Genomic DNA, 19,537 nt, shown 5'->3' on the forward strand with positions numbered 1-19,537 from the left:
GGGAAGTGTTAAGTCTCTATGATCCTTTGGGTAGCTAGAAGGGGAGCCACCCTTCTAGGATCTTAAGTAGGATGCCTAAAGAGGAGCATCTATCTTGGGAATCCAACTTCTAATTGAATGCTTGTGTTGGCTTTGCTCACCCTATCCTAATTGCAAGGCTACAGGTTAAGGCCCCACCTGAAATACTGCATCCAGTTTTGGTCGTCGCGATGTAAAGAAAAGGTGTTGAGACTCTTAAGAAAGAGTGCAGAGAAGAGCAACGAAGATGATGAGGGGACTGGAGGCTAAAACACATAAGGGACGGCTGCTGGACCTGGGTATGTCTGGTTTAAGGAAGAGAAGGACTCGGGGAGGCATGATAGCAGTCTTCCAATATTTGAAGGGCTGCCCCAAAGAAGAGGGAGTCAAGCTATTTATTTATTTATTTATTTGATTTGCCAATTGTTTACAAGATAAGTATAAGTGTATACATAGTTGTGAATACATGAAATGGGTACATATAAGAAAAATAAAAGGAGAATAAGAGAAACAATAGGACAGGGACGGTAGGCACGTTGGTGCGCTTATGCACGCCCCCTACAGACCTCTTAGGAAAGGGGTGAGGTCAATAGTAGACATTCTAAGGTTAAAGTTTTTGGGGTTTGGGGAAGAAACTATTCTCCAAAGAAGCTATTCTCCAAAGCACCTGAAGGCAGGACAAGAAGCAACGGATGGAAACTAATCCAGGAGAGAAGCAACTTAGAATTAAGGAGGAATTTCCTGCAGTTAGAACAATTAATCAGTGGAACAAGTTGTGTCCAGAAGTTGTGAATACTCCATCACTGGAAGTTTTTAAGAAGAGAATGGATAACCCTTTGTCTGAAGTGGTATAGGGTTTCCTGCCAAAGCAGGGGGGTTGGACTAGAAGACCTCCAAGGTCCCTTCCAACTCTTGTTATTCTATTCTAGCGGTTAGTAATGCTTCAGCTAGAGAAAAGCAGCGAATGGATGGAAGCCAATCAAGGAGAGAAGCAACCTTAGAACTAAGGAGAAATTCCCTGGCCGTGAGAAAAATTTAACCAGTGGAACAGCTTTCCTTCAGGAAGTTGTGAGCACTCCATCCCTGGAGGATTTTTAAGAGGAATTGCCTAGAACGGTATAAAGTTCTGCTCGAACAGAAGACCTCTAATGTTCCCTTGTTTTGTTATTCCGTTGAACTCTGAAGTTGTGCGTTCTTGAAAAGAACTCCCAATAGAAAGGAAACACTCATTGTTGGGTCCTTGGCGGCTTTCCTGGCAGATGATTCATTACGTTAACTGCAGATGAATTATTGCCAGACTACGGAAGATTTATCGGTGAGTGAGGTTGATAAAGTTCACCGTCCCACGTACTGGCCACATTTCCTCACCTGATCATAAAACGTCTCGGAGAACACCCAACACCCAACCGGGGAAGGCATTCCCCACTGTTAGACCTCAAGCCCTCTTCCGTTTCATGTTTATTTATTTTATTTATTTATTTGATTTGCCAATTGTTTACAAGATAATAAGTATAAGTGTATACATAGTTGTGAATACATGAAATGGGTACATATAAGAAAAATAAAAGAAGAATAAGAGAAACAATAGGACAGGGACGGTAGGCACGTTGGTGCGCTTATGCACGCCCCCTACAGACCTCTTAGGAAAGGGGTGAGGTCAATAGTAGACAGTCTAAGGTTAAAGTTTTTGGGGTTTGGGAAGAAACTACAGAGTCGGGTAGAGTATTCAGACATTGACCACTCTATTGCTGAAGTCGTATTTCCTGCAATCAAGTTTGGTGCGGTTAACTTTGAGTTTGTATCTATTGTTTGCTCTTGTGTTGTTATGGTTGAAGCTGAAGTATTCATTGACAGGTAGGACATTGCAATGTATGATTTTATATACCATACTTAAATCAATGTTCTTGCCATTTTCCCCAAAGTTCAGCCGTATTTTTTAATATTCAGGTAGCCCAAAAGCCCATCCGTTCTAGGCTAAGAAATGCAAGATGGTTCCGTAAGCACTCTTGCTCGGAGGAAGCTGGGAAAACGGCAGGATTTCTATTTATGAGAAAGGTTGATAGCCTCATTTGAAAGGGCGTGGCACCACTTCCTCTCCAGCGGCCTATGAGAGACAATAAAACAACTGTCAACTCAAAAGAACAATAAAACCTCGGGGCCTCAGGCCACCTTCTTCCTTAAAGGTAGACTTCCCTTGCCTGGTGCCTTCGGGCCTAAGATTTTACTAGGAAGATGGAGGAGGGTGGAGGAGGAAGAGGAAGAGAGGAGGAGGAGGAGGAGGAAGAAAAAAAGTAGAAGAGGAAAGGAAAGAAGAGAAAGAGGAAGAGGGAGGAAAGAAGGAGACGGAGAAAAGAAAGGAAGAGGAGGAGAGAGGAGAAAGAAGAGGAAAGAAAGAAAAGAAGGAGAAGAGGGAAGTGGGAGGAAAGAAGGAAGAAGAAGAGGAAGTGGGAGGAAAGAAGGAAGAAGGGGAAGAGAAGGAGGAAAAGAATGAGAGGAGTAAATGAAGGAGAAGAGGAAAGAAGAAGACAAAGAAAAGAGGAAGGAGAAGAAGAAGAGAAGAGGAAGTGGGAGGAAAGAAGGAAAAGAAGGAGGAAAGGAGAGGAGGAAGGAAAAGGAAGGAGAAGAGGGAAGGAAAGAAGGAAGAGAAGGGGAAAGAAGGAGGAAGAGAAGGAGAGGAGGAAGAAGAAGAAGAAAGAGAAGAGGAAGAGGGAGGAAAGAAGGGGAAGAGAGGAGGAGAGGAGGAGGAAAAAGGAAGGCGAAAGGAGGAGGAGGAAAGGAAGAGAAGGAAAGAAAGGAAGGAAGAGGAATGGAAGAGGAGGAAGGAAAGAAAAGCGCAGGAGGAAGAGAAGGAGGAAAGGAGGAAGAGAAGAGGAGGAAAAAGAAGAGCAGGAGAAGAAGGAGAAGCAGAAGGAAAAGAAGGAGGTCCCAGGAGCCCAAGATAGAGTGGGTCCTTTTGGGACAATATACCCCCCGAGATTCAGTCGGCCTCTACTCTGCAGGCCTTTTCCAAAGCATGGAAGATCTGAATGGATTCCTGGGTTGGGAGGTCAGAGGCCACATAGCTGCGGTTTTCGAGTTATCTCTGATGGGTTGTTGATCTTGGCTGTCCTTAAAAGGCCTCCTCGGTGCTGCCTTGACGTATCTTTAATTGAGTTTTTAAAGTCTCTTGCTAGCTGCCCAGAGCCATTACGGCCAAGGTGGACCATCAGTACGGGTCAAATCCAATCCAATCCAGAAATCATGGTTAGGTTTGTCTTTACCCATCTGCTGAGGATGGACAAACCTGATTCGCCTTGCCGGAAGCTGCCGTGCAGGACGGTTGGGAAATGCAAACTTTACCGATCATAGGTCCCTGGCTTCCTATGGTAGGAGTAGGGACCCCGTAGCCAGCTTCAGCCCGCAGAGCCCCCTCCCCAAACTACTACTGCAAAGAGTGATGGCTGCCAAGAGTGCTGACTCTCTAGACTGCAGATGCTGTCTCAACCTTGGCAACTTTAAGACTTGTGGACTTCAACTCCCAGAATTCCTCAGCCAGCAAAGCTGGCTGAGGAATTCTGGGAGTTGAAGTCCACAAGTCTTAAAGTTGCCAAGGTTCGACACCCTGCTCTAAACTGCTTAGAGTGGGCTGTGAAGCACTGTGAAGCGGTATATAAGTCTAAGGGCTATTGCTAGGAGGGGTGGGAGGGAGGGAGGAAGGAAGGACCCTGATGGCGCAGTGGTCAGAATGCAGTATTGCAGGCTAACTCTGCCCACTGCCAGCAGTTCAATCCTGACCAGCTCAAGGTTGACTCAGCCTTCCGTCCTTCCGAGGTCAGTCATTAGAGAGGGCTGTGAAGCGGTATATAAGTCTAAGTGCTATTGCTAGGAGGGGTGGGAGGGAGGGAGGAAGGAAGGACCCTGATGGCGCAGTGGTCAGAATGCAGTATTACAGGCTGACTCTGCCCACTGCCAGCAGTTCAATCCTGACCGGCTCAAGGTTGACTCAGCCTTCCGTCCTTCAACGAGGACCGGAGGTCAGTCATTAGAGAGGGCTGTGAAGCGGTATATAAGTCTAAGTGCTATTGCTAGGAGGGGTGGGAGGGAGGGAGGAAGGAAGGACCCTGATGGCGCAGTGGTCAGAATGCAGTATTACAGGCTGACTCTGCCCACTGCCAGCAGTTCAATCCTGACCGGCTCAAGGTTGACTCAGCCTTCCGTCCTTCCGAGGTCAGTCATTAGAGAGGGCTGTGAAGCGGTATATAAGTCTAAGTGCTATTGCTAGGAGGGGTGGGAGGGAGGGAGGAAGGAAGGACCCTGATGGCGCAGTGGTCAGAATGCAGTATTACAGGCTGACTCTGCCCACTGCCAGCAGTTCAATCCTGACCGGCTCAAGGTTGACTCAACCTTCCATCCTTCTGAGGTCGGTCAAACGAGGACCCGGAGGGGCAAGAGGCCGACTCTGTAAACTGCTTAGAGAGGGCTGTGAAGCACTGTGAAGTGGTATATAAGTCTAAGGGCTATTGCTAAGTGGGAAGGAAAGAAAGAAAGGAAAGAAGGACCGTGGTAGCGCAGTGGTCAGAATGCAGTGTTGCAGGCTAACTCTGCCAACTGCCAGCAGTTCGATTCTAATCGGCTCAGGATTGATTCAATCTTCTTCCGAGGTGAGTCAAACGAGGACCCAGATTGTTGGGGAGCAATAGGCCAATTCTATAAACCGCTCAGAGAGGGTTGCAAAGCCCTGTGAAGCGGTATATAAATCTAAGTGCTATTGCTAAGTGGGAAGGGAAGGGAAAAGGAAGGAAGGAAGGAAGGAAGGACGGACAGATGGACCCTGGTGACAGAGTGGTTAGAATGCAGTATGGCAGGCTAACTCTGCCCATTGCCAGCAGTTCGATGCTGACCAGCTCAAGATTGACTCAGCCCTCCATCCTTTCGAGGCGGGTCAGACAAGGACCTGGATTGTTGGGGGGCAAGAGGCCGACTCTGTAAACTGCTTAGAGAAGGCTGTAAAGCCCCGTGAAGCGGTATATAAGTCTTAAGTGCTACCGGTGTTAAGAGAAAGGGAAAAAGGATGTAAGCTGAACCTACGAGAGAGGCAGATGAAAATCGAAAACCCGCGATGGGTGGGAATTGTCCGTGCGCAGGCCGTGCCGGAGGAGAAGCCAGGGAGGTGTCACAATTCCAACATAAGCCACCTCTTTGCTGCCAAAATGGGTCGCCCCATGCGAGCGGGGTGGGTGAAGGCTGATCTGCTGCCCCCCGGCCGTGTCTGTGTGAACGCAGCCAGTCTGGAACAGTCTCGGGCTCTTGACAGCCAGATGGCTATAGATCAGACGCCGGCCATTCAAACCCCCCCACCCACCACCAACCAACCCCCCGCCCCTTTCGCTGAGACGGCTTTGCAAAGGCCTTGGTCTGTCTGGCGAGTGCGGTGCCGTGTCTGAGATTTGCACAGATTGCAAAGCTGGGGGTGGGGCTGTAAGGGTGTGTGTGTGTGTGAATTGTCGTGGTTCCAGAAGGTGGCCATATAAAGCCCGTCTCCAGATGGGAGAAATTCTCCAGGAAGGCTGGGAATTTGGCATTTCTCCCCCCGCCCGCTCTTCTCCCACCCCGCCTCCCCAGACGTGTCTGTTTGGGGGCTGTTTCAAAACTTGGCCGGGAATCCTCCGCGCGCTGTTTTGCAATTCTGTCAACATTTATTTTTCTTCCTTTCTTTCTTTCCTGACCTTCCCCTCCCCTCCCCGTCTGCTCTCCCCTCCCCTTTGTTTTCCATTGAGCGATCCAGCAGGGGTTGTGCCCTGACTTTTCCTGTCCAGAGCGATGCTGAACATTCCAGAGAGAAATGCGTATTTCAAACGCTGGCCGTGACTTTGCATCCTTCCATGCAGTCCCAGGCCTGGATAATGGAGCTGCAGCCTATTGGGCTGGTGGATTGGTACAGCCGGATGCAAATAATAGATAACAGATAATCAGAGTGGGAAGGGACCTAGGAGGTCATCTAGTCCAGGGGTCGCCAACCTTTTGGAGCTCAAGGACCACCAAACTCATCGTTTTAAATCCCACGGACCAGAGACCCTGGGAAAATCCCAAAAGGAGTCTGCAGGAAAATTCCCCACCCCATTTTCCTACCGATCGATCATTCTTTATTTGGGATCTCAGGATACCGTCTCCAGCTCCGTTCTCAGGGAGAGAGAGAGAGAGAGACTTTTGGCTTCATGCAAGGAAAGCAGCAGAATTCTTTCTTTCTCTCCCCCAAATTCCACCAGAAATGAGTCTTTGCTGGCGCAGCCTCTTGAAGGAGGAGGCCTTGCAGAGTCCCAAAGACTCATTTCTTGCGGACTTTGCGGGGGAGAAAGAAAGACTTTTGCTGCTTTTCTTGCGTGCAGCCAAAAGCAGAAGAAGAAAGAAGCAGCCCGGCGGCCAGGCCATGCGCGTGGGGTGAGGGGGGCAAGTCCCCTCCCTCCGTCCTTTCCCCCCTACCCTCACTACCTTGTGTTGTTCACAATGCAAGCAACACAAGCCTTGTGTTCCCGCGGGCCATGTGGGCGGCGCAGCCTTGTGTTCCTGCGCAGCCTGGATTAATTGCTTTGGGGGGGTGACATTTCTCTGCAGACCACCAAAATTTTCTCGCGCACCATCAGTGGTCCCCAGCCCACTGGTTGGTGACCACTGAACTAGAGCATACAAAACCTTTACTAGACCAATACTCGAATACAGCTCATCAGTCTGGAATCCGCACTGTATAACGGACATTAATACTATTGAGTGAGTCCAGAAGTATTTAATGAGAAGAGTTCTCCACTCCTCTGCTCGCAACAGAATACCCTACGACACCAGGCATGACATTTTGGGCTTGGACAACCTTGAACTACGCCACCTATGGCTGGACTTAAGTGTAGTACACAAAATTATCTGCTACAAGGTCCTACCGGTCAATGACTACTTCAGCTTCAACTGCAACAATACAAGATCACACAACAGATACAAACACAATGGAAACCGCTCCAAACTTGATTGCAGAAAGTACGACTTCAGCAACAGTGGTCAATTCCTGGAATGCACCACCTGACTCTGTTGTTACTGCCTCTAACCCTCCCCCCCCCAAAAAAAACTTTAAACTATTCACTATTGACCTCACCCCATTCCTAAGAGGTATGTAAGGGGCGTGCATAAGTGCTTCCCGTCCCTGTCCTATTGTCCCCATTTATTTGTACCTATTTCCTGTATTCTTACTCATGTTTATACTGTACTTATACCTATTATCTTGTAAGTGATTGACAAATCAAATAGATAGATAGATAGATACCGTGTTTCTCCAACAATACGGCCTCCACCAATAGGAAGCCCCAGCATGATTTATTGGCATAAAATCAAATTAAGCCCCTCCCCCAAATTAAGGCCCATATTAAACATGCGAAATGGGGGGAATGGCAGGGGGGCTTGCCGTTAGGAAGTACTTTGTTGCATGTCCGGATATGGTGCTGCCTGCGTTGGTGGAGCACTTCATATCGGAGACCTTCCGCCACCGTTAATTTCCTTCTCCCTTGCTGCCGTGGCGTTACAGCAACGCCGCGGCGTTTGGCGCAGCCACGTGCAGCCAGTCAGGGCTCCTCCCTGCAACCGGAGCCCTGAGAGACACTTGGCTTCAGAAGCGCTCCTGTGGCCGCCTTCCCTTTGCCTTCGATGGTAAAGTTAATTATTTTAAAACCTCCACTCATCCTATCAGGGCCGTGCGAGCTGAGCAGAGCCGGGAAAGCAAACCGCGGGTGTTTCCTGGTTCTGCCCAGCCCGTACGGCTCTGCCGCTGACCCTGGCGGGATGAGCGGAGGTTTTAAAATAATTCACTTTACCATCGAAGGCAAAGAAAAGCGGCTACAGGAGCGCCTGAAGCCAATGTCTCCTCAGGGCTCCGGTTACGCGGAGGAGCTGACTGGCTGCACGTGGCTGCGATCAATGCACCGCGGTGTTGCTGTAACGCCACGGACTGCAAGGGAGAAAAATGGTGGCGTGAAGGTCTCCCTAACATCAAGCTGTCGCCGCCCGCCCACCCGAGGATGCAAGGGGGGAAATTAAGTCACCCCCAAAAGACGGCCTAGCCGGTTTTTCGGGAGTCAAAAAAAAATAAGGCCCGGCCTTATTATGTGAGAAACACGGTAGATAGATAGATAGATAGATAGATAGATAGATAGATAGATAGATAGATAGATAGATAGATAGATAGATAGATAAATAGATAAATAGATAAATAAATAAAATGAATCTCCCACAACTTCCGAAGGCAACTTCTGTTCCATGGGTTGATTGTTCTCACTGTCAGAAAGTTTCTCCTTATTTCCAGGTTGAATCTCTCCTTGTTCAGTTTCCATCCATTGTTCCTTGTCTGGCCTTCAGGTGCTTTGGAAAATAGCTTGACCCCCTTCCTCCTCTCTGTAGCAGCCGCTCAAATATTGGAAGACCACTATCCTGTCTCCCCTGGTCCTTCACTGGACTAGCCAGGCCCAGTTCCTGCAACCATTCTTCATATGTAATAGTCTCCTACTCCAAGATCTGGGGTGAACGGGTCCCATCATCCCCAACCAGCAGGCTTCCCGGCATCTAGGAGGAGCAAGGGGAAAAAAAGAGAGAGGAAGGATGCTGGCCAGAAAGTGGTGTATTGTTATTATTATTCAGCTTTGCTAAGGAGTTAGGGAACTGATTACATGCATAATGCATTGCTTTTGTCAGACAGTTTTTCTCAGGAACTGAAAAGTCAAATCATTGTAGAACTTTCCCTCCTGCCAGCGCAAATCACTTTGTTAATATGTCACAAACTAAGGCAGTTGCGTTGCAGCGATCTTTTGACCCACGGTGACTTGGAACAAACGTGCTTGTCTAATGCAGTTTTTTTTCCCCCCAACCGCGGCAACTTCGAAGAGGCGTGGACTTCAAGTCCCAGAATTCTCTAGCCAGCATGGAGAATTCTGGAAAGTCTATGCACCTTGAAGATGCTTACCATGCTGGCCAGGGAATTCTGGGTGTTGCAGTTCGCAAGTTTTAATATTTATTAGTATGCTGGCTGGGGAATTCTGGGAATTGAAGTCCACCCATGTTCAACATTTCCAGGCTTTAAAACCCTGCTCTAAAGCATTTGATTTCTCAGGTATATATATATATCTTTTATTTCCGGATACCTCGGGACAGACTGTACAATAAATGCATTGCTGAGTTCTTCGACTCCTCCTTTGAATACGGTAGAAAGGTGACATACGTGTTTTTTTAATAGAATGCCCGTAATGCAAGCTGTAAACTTTTTTCCCTGAGTAACTCTTTCCATATTAGGCAGAGAAGGAAGTAGGGCAGAAAAAAAAAGGGTGTGTACAATCACCTGAATTAGAAAATAGAAAAAGGGATGCAAAAAATAATGCTGACAACTGTCTCATTGTGTTGGCATTTTGTGTTATCTTAACCTTTTACAAGGCCTGAATTGTACTTGTGCCCGCAGGAGTAGTGGGCCGATCAGCTTTAGGAACAGAATGAGTATCGTATCCACACCCAGGGTATGTCACCACCATGAAAATAATGATTATTAGAAGCAAATTCCTGAAAACAAAACTGTTTTGTTTCTATAGAGACAGGGCAATGAAGGAAAGGACACACTTCTCAATCGCACTTCATAAGTGTAACTGGATAAGCCACCACAATCGTGGCTGAAGTCAACACATTTTTGCAATAGTTGCGAGCAGTGGTGGGATTAAAAAATCTTTACTACCGGTTCTGTGGGCACGGCTTGGTGGGCGTGGCAAGGGAAGGATACTGCACAGTCCCCATTCTCTCCCCACCCCACTAACCTGCTTTCCAGCTCCATTCTCCTGTGCAGGGCAACCAAAGAAGATCCAGCCAATCAGCTGTGGGCGTGGCTTGGTGGGCATGGAATTCTGTGGGTGTGGCTTGGTGGGCGTGGCAGGGGAAGGTTACTGCAAAATTCCCCTTCCTCCCCACCCCACTAACCTGCTTTCCAGCTCCGTTCTCCTGTGCAGGGCAACCAAAGAAGATCCAGCCAATCAGCTGTGGGCGTGGCTTGGTGGGCGTGGCATTCTGTGGGTGTGGCTTGTGGGCGTGGCAGGGGAAGGTTACTGCAAAATCCCCTTCCTCCCCACCCCACTAACCTGCTTTCCAGCTCCGTTCTCCTGTGCAGGGCAACCAACGAAGACCCAGCTGATCAGCTGTGGGCGTGGCTTGGTGGGCGTGGCATTCTGTGGGTGTGGCTTGGTGGGCGTGGCAGAGGAAGGATATATTACCAAATCCCCATTCCCTCCCCACCCCACTAACCTGCTTTCCAGCTCCGTTCTCCTGTGCCAGGCAACCAAAGGAGACCCAGCCAATCAGCTGAGACTCCAGAGGCGGAGCATAGATGGGGGCGGGGCCAGTCAGAGGCGGGATTGGCCAGTTCTCCCAACTACTCAAAATTTCCGCTACCGATTCTCCAGAACTGGTCAGAACCGGCTGGATACCACCTCTGTTCATAAGTGTAACTTGGATAGCCACCACAATTGTGGCTGAAGTCAACACATTTCTGCAACCGTTGCGAGCTTTTGAACGAAAAGCTAAGGTCTTCTTTTGAAAAAAAAAAGGGGAGGGGGAGGAATGGGAATTCACGGGAAGGGCATTAACTAGGAAACTAGTTTACTTTTTTAAAAAATGAGGGCTGTGAGGAAGCTGACTTTAAAAGGCGTGGCCTAGTAACTACAGGTAGTCCTTCACTTACAACCGTTTCTTTACCAAGCATCCAAAGGTACAGTTTTCAAAGGTTTTTCTGGGGGCACTCAAACTTATTGCTGAGAGCAAGGTTTCTCAACTGCGCCAGCGTGAAGATGTGAGGACTTCAACTCCCAGGATTCCATGCTGGCTGGGGAAATCTGGGAGTTGAAGTCCGCACATTCAGAAGTGATATTCAGCCGGTTCGGACCAGTTCTGGAGAACCGACAGCGGCCATTTTGAGTAGTTCGGAGAATCGGCCAATCCCACCTCTGACTGGCCCCAACCCCATCTCTTCTCTGCCTCCCGTCGAGTCCCAGCTGATCGGCTGGGTCTTCTTTGGTTGCCCTGCACAGGAGAACAGAGCTGGAAAGCAGGTTAGTGGGATGAGGAGGGAAGGGGGATTTTGCAGTAACCTTCCCCTGCCATGCCCACCAAGCCACGCCCACAGAACCGGTAGTAAAAAAATTTGAATCCTGCCACTGCCGTACATTTACCAAGTTACCAAGATGGAGAAACATGGGCTTAAGTGGGAGGTCAGTGTAGTTTTTAGAAAGTTTCAAATCCTTCTTGTAAAAGGAAACGGACAGTCTTGTTAAGGGTCAATGCCTCCTCTTAATGTGACTGAGAAGCTAATTCAGGGTTCTTCCTTCTTTTTAGCCAGCTGATAAATTCATTATGGTGGGAACAGGGAAGGAGTTTTGTTGCTTGGGGATGTCCCATGGGACCAGGCCATCTTAAAAGTTTCCGGGATCTTCCAAGAGTTGCTGGTCACTTCCTGCTAGTCCTGCTATCCCCGAAGGGTGATTTGAGTATTGAAAATATCTGCCCCTTGAATTTTTTTCCTCCTTTCCTTCCAGCTGGAGATGAGAATTGGGCCTCGAGGCAAAGAATTGGGCCATAAGCAACCTTCGCTTTGGCTAACAAAATTGAAAGTGGATTTTTGCAGCAAGGAAAGGATGTTATTGTTGTTCACTTTGTGCGTTTGCTTGCCAGGGTGATCCAGTGGGACATCCGTTTTCCAGTTATTGTTCATTTAATAGTTGCTTTTCTGACTTCAAGTAGAGGTACTCCTCGATGGACAATGACAGCTGAACCCAGAATTTGTGTTTCAAAATGTTTGTTAAATGAATTTTGCCCCATTTTATGACCTTTTGTGATGACCCGCGGCGTGACCACAAAAATAACAAAGTCACAAAAGTAGAATAAATTCCCTTTAATGCCTCCAACTTGGCCCCCAATGTCCAATTATACTCGGCTGGAGATCAAACTCTTCCAAAAACAGTCTAGGAAGGGCAGAAATGCAGTCCGAACCCAAAGTAAAGATAAAAAAACCAACACAAACTACACTGAAGTACCGTAATTAACACAGCAGGCCAGGATGATAAATTGCAGACTTCCAAAGGATAATGCAGCACCCACAGCTGGGAGGACGCGAAAACCCAGATAAGCCTGGACAAAGATAATGCATGCTTTGCTTCCAGCAAGGAGCTGTGTGCAAACACTCCTCGTATATCCTGTTCTCCCAGCTGCAACTAATGAAAGGGATCAGGGCCCTTTTCTCTCCCGTAAGCCATGTTGCTCCCTTCTCCGTTCCTCCCTGCGTGCCCTATGATGAAGAGGGGATGGCCCTGGGTCTTCCTCTGAATGGCCAGCCATACTGTGCCCTTCCCCCATTTCTTCCACAGCCACCGGAGCCACACTCCTACTCCCTCTCAGCTGCTCTTCCCCTCAGAATCAGACTCCAACAAGGGCAGGACACCTTTCTTGCCACAGTTGTTAAGTGAATCGCTGCAGTTGTTAAACTAGTAACATGGTTGTTAAGGGAATCTGGCTTCCCCATTGACTTTTGCTGGTCTGTAGGTCGCAAAAGGGGATATCATGTGACCCCGGGGCACTGCAAGCGTCATAGGTATGAGTTAGTGGCGAAGCATCTGAATTTTGATCTGCAGGGATGCTTCAATGGTCATAAGGATGGAAAATGGTCATACAGTAAGTCCTTTTTTCCCAACGCTGTCGTAACTTTGAATGGTCACGAAATGTACTGTGATACGTTAAGTCAGGGACTTTGACTTCCCACTGTTCATTCAGCGATGATCTGGAGTTACGACGGCATTGAAAGAAGTGACCTATAGACAGCATTCTCCGGTCCACATGATTTCAAATTCGGGCACTTAACAATCGGTGATTGCAGCATCCTGAGGTCAGGTGATCATCGATTGTGACTTTTTCAGCTGGATTCTGACAAAGAAAGGGGAGGAGGGGGGAAAGCCAGATCCACTTAATGACTGCAGGAGTCACTTAACTGATTTGCTTAAAATAAAGATCTTAATATAGCTGCAATTCACTTAAAGACTGCCTGGCTTAGCAGTGGAAATTTTGGGGGTCAATGGCGGTCCTGAGTCGAGAACCCCTCGTATTATCCCTTGCAGCGGCTTCTTGGAAGGCTTTCTGTGGGATGAAAGTTGCACAAAATAGTTTTAGAACCAGAGTCAGGGTGTGGCAAGATAAGAACTATTAAGACTCCTGTCTGTTATTAGTAAACTTAGGTGTCTTGGCAACCTACCGTGTTTCCCCGAAAATAAGACCCTGTCATATATCATATATATATATATTTGCCACCAAAAAGGGCACCAGGTCTTATTTTTGGGGGATGTCATCCACTGACTAACCATACATGCGTGCCTCGCCCCCATCCTCCTTTTCGCTGTGAGAGGCCTTCAGGAACTTCTTCTGCATCCAGCAAGGCTTTCCTCTGCCTCTGCAGCCAATAACAGAGCTCTGGATCGATCCAGAACTTTCTTATCAGGTACAGAGGCCTTCAGGAAAGCCTTGCCAGCCTTGCCAGCTGCAGAAGAAATGGGCCAGCAAGGCAGGTGTCGGGGGGTGCGAGGCCTGGCTACAACTGTCCAAAGGTAAGTAGTAGGGCAGCTTAATTTTTACCCGGGCCCTCTGGAGTGAGCGGGATCTTAATTAGGGCTTATTTTTGAATTGGGCTCATATTGGGTGCACGGGTAAAAAATCAAACTAGAATTTGCTTTCAGGGTAGGTCGTATTTTCGGGGAAACAGGGTATCATTGTCTTAGCCTTCTAGCCAAACTACATGTTATGGTAAATGCATGACTAGCTTTAAATTTGCCTGTGGTTTACAATTTAAATCTGAAGTAAGAAAGAAGAATAGGGACATGTACTGCTGTTCAGGGCGGAGGTGGGTAGGTGGTGGTTAACATTTTGGTGCCAGGCTCACCAAAATTGCCTCTTTCCTAAGTAATAATTGCCTATGAGGGGGTAAAAACAAAAACACCCACACACCCCATCCTGATCTTAGTGTTCCTTCTCTGCTGGTCAGTTTGCCTTCCACTAGTACATTAAATATAACTCTGCATTAAAATGTGTGTTGTTTAGTCACCGGTTCCCAGCAAAAGAGCAGAATGCCGTCTCACTGGATTGTTGAACAGACCGTTGAATTAGCAAGAAATTTTTAAGACACGTGGACTTTCTTCGTTTCCAGGAATTCCTTCTTAGCCAGCATCCATGGTTCTAGGTACAATAAAAGGTAGAGAAATCTCATTTGAGAGGTGTTAGGAGCCACCGCAGAATAGACTATTTGGGGCAGGCTGAGTAAAGGCCATAAATGGAGCCTGTATTTTTTGAAATCAATAAAACTTCCCTTGAGGCTTGCTCCCATTTCTCTCTTCCAAGCAACTGAGCAGATATCCTGTGATCCCTGATGCAGAAGGAAAAAATTAAGACAGCAAAAGGTCACTTTCCTTAAGTAGCACTGGAGACTATCTGTTTTAGGGAAGCAGATACAACCTCGGGTTATTTTAAACCACAAGCTCCTTAAATTCTAACCTCAAGTTTGCACCAAGAAAGGAAGTGGTCGAATCCTCCAAGAACCAGTGTGACTGAACAACACAATCCAGATGCAAACCGTGCACGATTTTTCACCCCCCCTTCTGTCATTGGCTTTTTTTAAAAAAATGTGGCTATTGTCCAAAATCAGTATGGATTGTTTTATCTCTTAATTTCTTCCTGACAGTGAGATGCCATGGCCTAAAGTCCTCATTGAATTACTGTCTTTCCTGTAACCATTATATTAGAAATAGAATTAGAATTCTTTTATTGGCCAAGTGTGATTGGACACACAAGGAATTTGTCTCGGTGCAAATGCTCTCAGTGTGCATAAATGAAAAGATACATTAAAGATGGATGTCCCAAAGGTGTTTTTTCAGGAGGCAACTGGACTTTCTTCTTCTTTTCTTTTGAAAATGTTTCGCTTCTCACCCAAGAAGCTTCTTTAGTTCTCGAAGAATTGAGCTGAAGAATATTGAGCTGAAGAAGCTTCTTGGATGAGAAGTGACAAGTCTTCAAAAGAAAAAAAGAAGAAAGTCCAGTTGCCTCCTGAAAAAGCACCTTCGGGACAACTGGACGACCGAGAATCTGCAGAATTAAAGATAGATGATACTAGAAGTAAAAGTTACAATCCACAATGCATTGTATTTCAACACACTATTTTATGATGAGTGGACTTCAACTCCCAGAATTCCCCAGCCAGCAAGGAATTCTGGGAGTTGAAGTCCACCCTTTTTAAAAGTTGCCAAGGTTGAGAAACAATGTGGAAGACTTTGTCTTAATCATTAATCAAAGGACTACCAAGTTCATGATTTCCCGATTTGGTCTTTTTACTTTGAAACTATAACACTTAAAGAAACTATAACACTTAAAAGCAAATCCATCCACGCGGGAGATGCCCCCCCCACCCCAAAAAGGCGCAAACTTCCCCGTCCGCGTGGGGGGAATTGGAAGCTTTCGCGCACGCGCACCGGTCCCCTCAGTCTGCTGGGACCGCCAAAAGGACGATTCCCAACAGCTCTGCATTCGCTCTTCCCGCTCGCGGAGGGCTTCTTTTTGCGCCTGCGCGAAGCCAGGACGGGAGCGCCTGCGCTTTCCCCGAAAGCGGCGAGGATTGGTCGGCGGTCGGGCAAGAGCGGGCTTTCTTGTCTTCTCCCGTGGGCGGGGCTTCTTCGGGCCGGGTGGGCGGGGCGGCGCAGGCGCAGTGGCCCCGCTGGGGCGCGTCGTCGTCAGTCGGTCCCGTGCAGCCGCCGCGCTCGGAGCTGGGCGCTCCTTCTCCGTCTGCCGCTCGTCCTCCGCCGCCCCGCCGCTTCTTTCCTCCGGCCGGAGCTCGCCTCGAGTGCGAAGCGCCCCCCACCCCCCCACACGCGTCGAAGGAGGCAATGGTAGATTACCACACCGCTGGACAACCCGCTTACCAGTACAGCGGCAACGGGCCGGGCATCGGCGACTACATGGCTCAAGAGGACGACTGGGATCGGGACCTCCTGCTCGACCCGGCCTGGGAGAAGCAGCAGCGCAAGGTGAGGGCGGGCAGGCGATGGGCATCAAGGGGAGGGCGCCTCTGGGCATGGGCAGAGTGCCTGCTCTGCTAGAAGGCGATGCAATGGGTGTGTGTGGGGGGAAGAACAGCCTCCAGCTGGAGAATCAGAAGGCGAGGGTGCCTCTGGGCGTGGGCAGAGTGCTCTGCTAGAATGCAATGCAATTGGGGAGGGGAACAGCTTCCAGCTAGAGAATTAAGGGGAGGGCGCCTCTGGGCATGGGCAGAGTGCTTGCTTTGTTGGAAAGCAATGCAATTGGGGGAAACAACTTCCAAGTAGAGAATCAAAGAGGAGGGCGCCTCTGGGCATGGGCAGAGTGCTTGCTTTGTTGGAAAGCAATGCAATGAGGGTTCTTTTTTTTGGTGGGGGGGGGAACAGCCTCCAGTTGGAGAATTGGAAGGCGTGGGTGCCTCTGGGCATGGGCCGAGTGCTTGCTCTCCTCGAAGGCGGTGCAAAGAGCTGGCGTGCTTCTTCGGCAACCGGGGTGCCCATCCACCCGCCTTGCGTTCTCCGGCGGGGAGATAACGCGTTGAAAGCCCAAGAGGGGCTTGGCTTGGCGCCGTGCACAAAACAGCAACCGGGGCAACTTTTTGTGGGTGGCTCCAATGGGGTCTCGTGGCTGGAGAGAGGAGGGAAAGGACGGAAATCAAACCCGAGGGAGGAGCCCATCGGGGCTTGCGCCTTCTCGGGGAGGCGGGGGGTTGCATGCCTGGGGAGAGCGGGTTTTGGGGGCCCTGCGGCGGGGGTCGGGAAGGTCCCAATCGCGTCGGTTCACCTGTGCCAGGTGCCGCCCGTTGGGGAGGGGGTGAAGGACGGGCTCCCAGGCAGCGCCAGGACAGGCAGCGGGATCCTGCTGGCTGGGAGTGGTCCTGAGTCACGGCCGGGAAGCAGAGGAGGAAGGGGGTGCGCAGGGCCCTTGGCACCTCCTCGGCCCTGCACCTGGGCACTGGAAAGTCAGGGTGGCCTTGGTGGGCATCGATGGGCTTTGGAGTCCTGGCTTGGATGTGCCATGCAGAGTCCGGGAAGAAGGGGCATTTGGGAGTGGGGGGGCGCTCCAGGGGTCTCTGGCTGGAGGGGGAGCGTTAGAAACCAATGCACCCCAAGTTGGCATGGAAGCTGCACCCTAAATAACCCCAGGAAGGGGCAAAGCACTAAGGAACAATAGCAGGGCTGGATCCAACTGGCAGTCAGGACATCCCGTTGAAGAAAGCGGCCCTTTGCCCCACGTTGGCATTTGGGGTGGGGTCCCAGCTGCTTTGTATGTGGGTGCCAGCCTGCATGTGTGTGTGTGTGTGTGTGTGCCTTGGAGGCTGCCAGGCGAAAGGCTTGGGAGAAAGGCCTGTCCGGGCGAGACCAGGAAGGGCACAGTGGTGTGTGTGTAAACCCCGTGGTGGTGTCTGCTCCGGCATGCTGCATGCTTGCAAGGTGTGGAGAAAGTGGCGTTGGGTGTCCGTGAAGGGGAATATCTTCCTGGCTTGGACAAGGCAGAGGTCAGCCTTGGATTACCTTCCGAGAGGGCACTGAAGCTTGGCTGCCAGTCAGGTGCCTGGTGTTTGCCTACCACAAAGGGGAGAGGCGGGTAGGGGTGGCAGGAAGAGAAGCCAACAGTAGTGCTGGGTGGGGCGGCTCCATTTGCCTGCTTGAAGGGCTGCCAGCCAGCCTCCTCCCCTCCCTTCCCCGCCCTTTGCTAGACAATTATTCATCCAGCGATGTGGGATAAGATGGGAGATTAGAGCTGCTTTCTCCCCCCAATCGTTTTAGCCTACGGAGTGTGGGAAAAAACTGACTTTTTCCAACTACAACTGCAGTCTCTTGGGAACTCTGAGCCACCGCGAGTGGATTGGGGTGCCTGTACGTCTTTCAAGTTTAAAAATGTCACAGGACGGGGGGGGGGGGTCCTGTTAGGAACAAAATTCTTCTAATCTCCCTCCCCCCCTTTTTAATTTTTTTTTGGTAAATTATATACAACAAATCCATTCCATTTCAATCCTGTGTGGATTAGGTACATATTTCGTGTGCTTACAATTAATAATACTCTTCTTATCAATATAACAATAATCACATTCCCATATAAGTAATATCAGTCCAATATAATCTATTTCACCAGCTTCCCTTATTGCTTTATAACTGCATCTAATCCATTTTAGTTTAGTTTGTTTTCTAACCACTGATAAAACAAATCCCATACTATTCAGATTCTTCTTTACCTTTAATTTCTAATGTTAACCTATTCATTTCTGCACATTCAAATATTTTTTTCATCCATCCCTCATAGCAATGCTTGGAATAGTCCCTGCTTTTCAAAAAGAGCAGAAAATTCTATTTTATTTTTCCTTATCCTTCCCCACCCGCCACTCTTCCTGATTTGACTTACATTTGTACAATATAATTCCCGAGGGACTGTAATTATAAATATATGTATAAATATATGTTATTATAAATACAGCTAGTTCAGGTGTAATAATACAGCACAATTATCATTTATCCCAGGCACTAATTTTAGATGATTGCTGCATTTTAGTTCTTTTCCTTTTTTATTTTTCTTTTCCTCTTCCCCCTTTGTAGTTCGAAGGCACCAATGTTGCATGGTTTTCGTTGGCCCTGGGATCAAAGGGTTCCTGCCACGCCTCTCCCTTCCCTTCCTGGTTTTAGCCTTGTCCCCAAGGTCAGCTGTCATGTCCGAAGGAGCTGACCCATACAGTTCCTGGCCCCTTAACAAAAACAGCCTATCCCGGCCTCTTTCTTCTGCTGCCTGTGACGTAACAGAATAACAGAGTTGGAAGGGGCCTTGAAGGTCTTCTAGTCCAACCCCCCTTCCCCTGTTCAAACCCTATCCCATTTCAGTGGTTCAATGGTTATACAGGTAGCCCTTGACTTGCAACAGTTCCTTTAGTGACTCTTCAACGTTACAGGGGCACTGAAAAATGTGAATTATGACCTTTTCCCACGATATCCCCCTGGTCACGTGGTCAAAATTCAGAGTGATTCATATTTACGACGGTTTCAGTCTCACATCATTCCCCCCCCTTTGCCACCTTCTGACAAGTGGTAGGGAAGCCAGATTCACTAAACAAGCATGTTACCAATATACCCGGCGGCAGCGGTTCACTTAACGACAAGGAAGGCCATAAAAGTGGGAGCAAATTCACTTTGAAATATTAAAACATCAGGTCTTAACTTCCCTAGCAGAATGCTCTCGCCTCCTCCTGGAGAGCGTGGATGTGCATTTTGGGTGCCCGTCTCTGCCAAATCCAGGTTGTATTTTTAAACTCCTCCCAACTCCCTCAACCCCTGAGTCAGTGGCGTATGTATGTATTTTGGTGCCTAGAATCTCGGAAAAATTGCATAATTATTATAGTTTCAGAGAGCAGGCGGGCAGAGAAGTGAACTCTGAAGATGTCTGGAGTGTT

General features: G+C 48.7%; 1 protein-coding gene and 1 long non-coding RNA gene across 7 annotated transcripts in view; one reads left to right on the top strand and one right to left on the bottom strand.

The window, feature by feature from the left end:
• LOC148129980 (uncharacterized) overlaps nt 1-19,537 on the bottom strand; it is a 264,545-nt gene that overhangs the window by 193,426 nt on the left and 51,582 nt on the right. The window lies entirely within an intron of this gene.
• ACTN4 (actinin alpha 4) overlaps nt 15,799-19,537 on the top strand; it is a 94,967-nt gene continuing 91,228 nt past the window's right edge. For 2 of the 6 annotated variants that reach the window (XM_087971216.1, XM_087971214.1), the window contains exon 1: nt 15,802-16,109. In XM_087971216.1, coding sequence (XP_087827342.1) covers nt 15,969-16,109 — 141 coding nt within the window. In that variant the 5' untranslated portion in view covers nt 15,802-15,968. Of the gene's footprint in view, nt 16,110-19,537 lie in introns of all 6 variants that reach the window. The other 4 variants (XM_087971217.1, XM_087971215.1, XM_087971212.1 and 1 more) reach the window with 3 other exon arrangements.

This window comes from Notechis scutatus, chromosome 8 (genome assembly GCF_049901735.1).
Source record: "Notechis scutatus isolate UNSWTSFEM ecotype Mainland chromosome 8, rNotScu1.2, whole genome shotgun sequence".
Classification (NCBI taxonomy): domain Eukaryota; kingdom Metazoa; phylum Chordata; class Lepidosauria; order Squamata; family Elapidae; genus Notechis; species Notechis scutatus.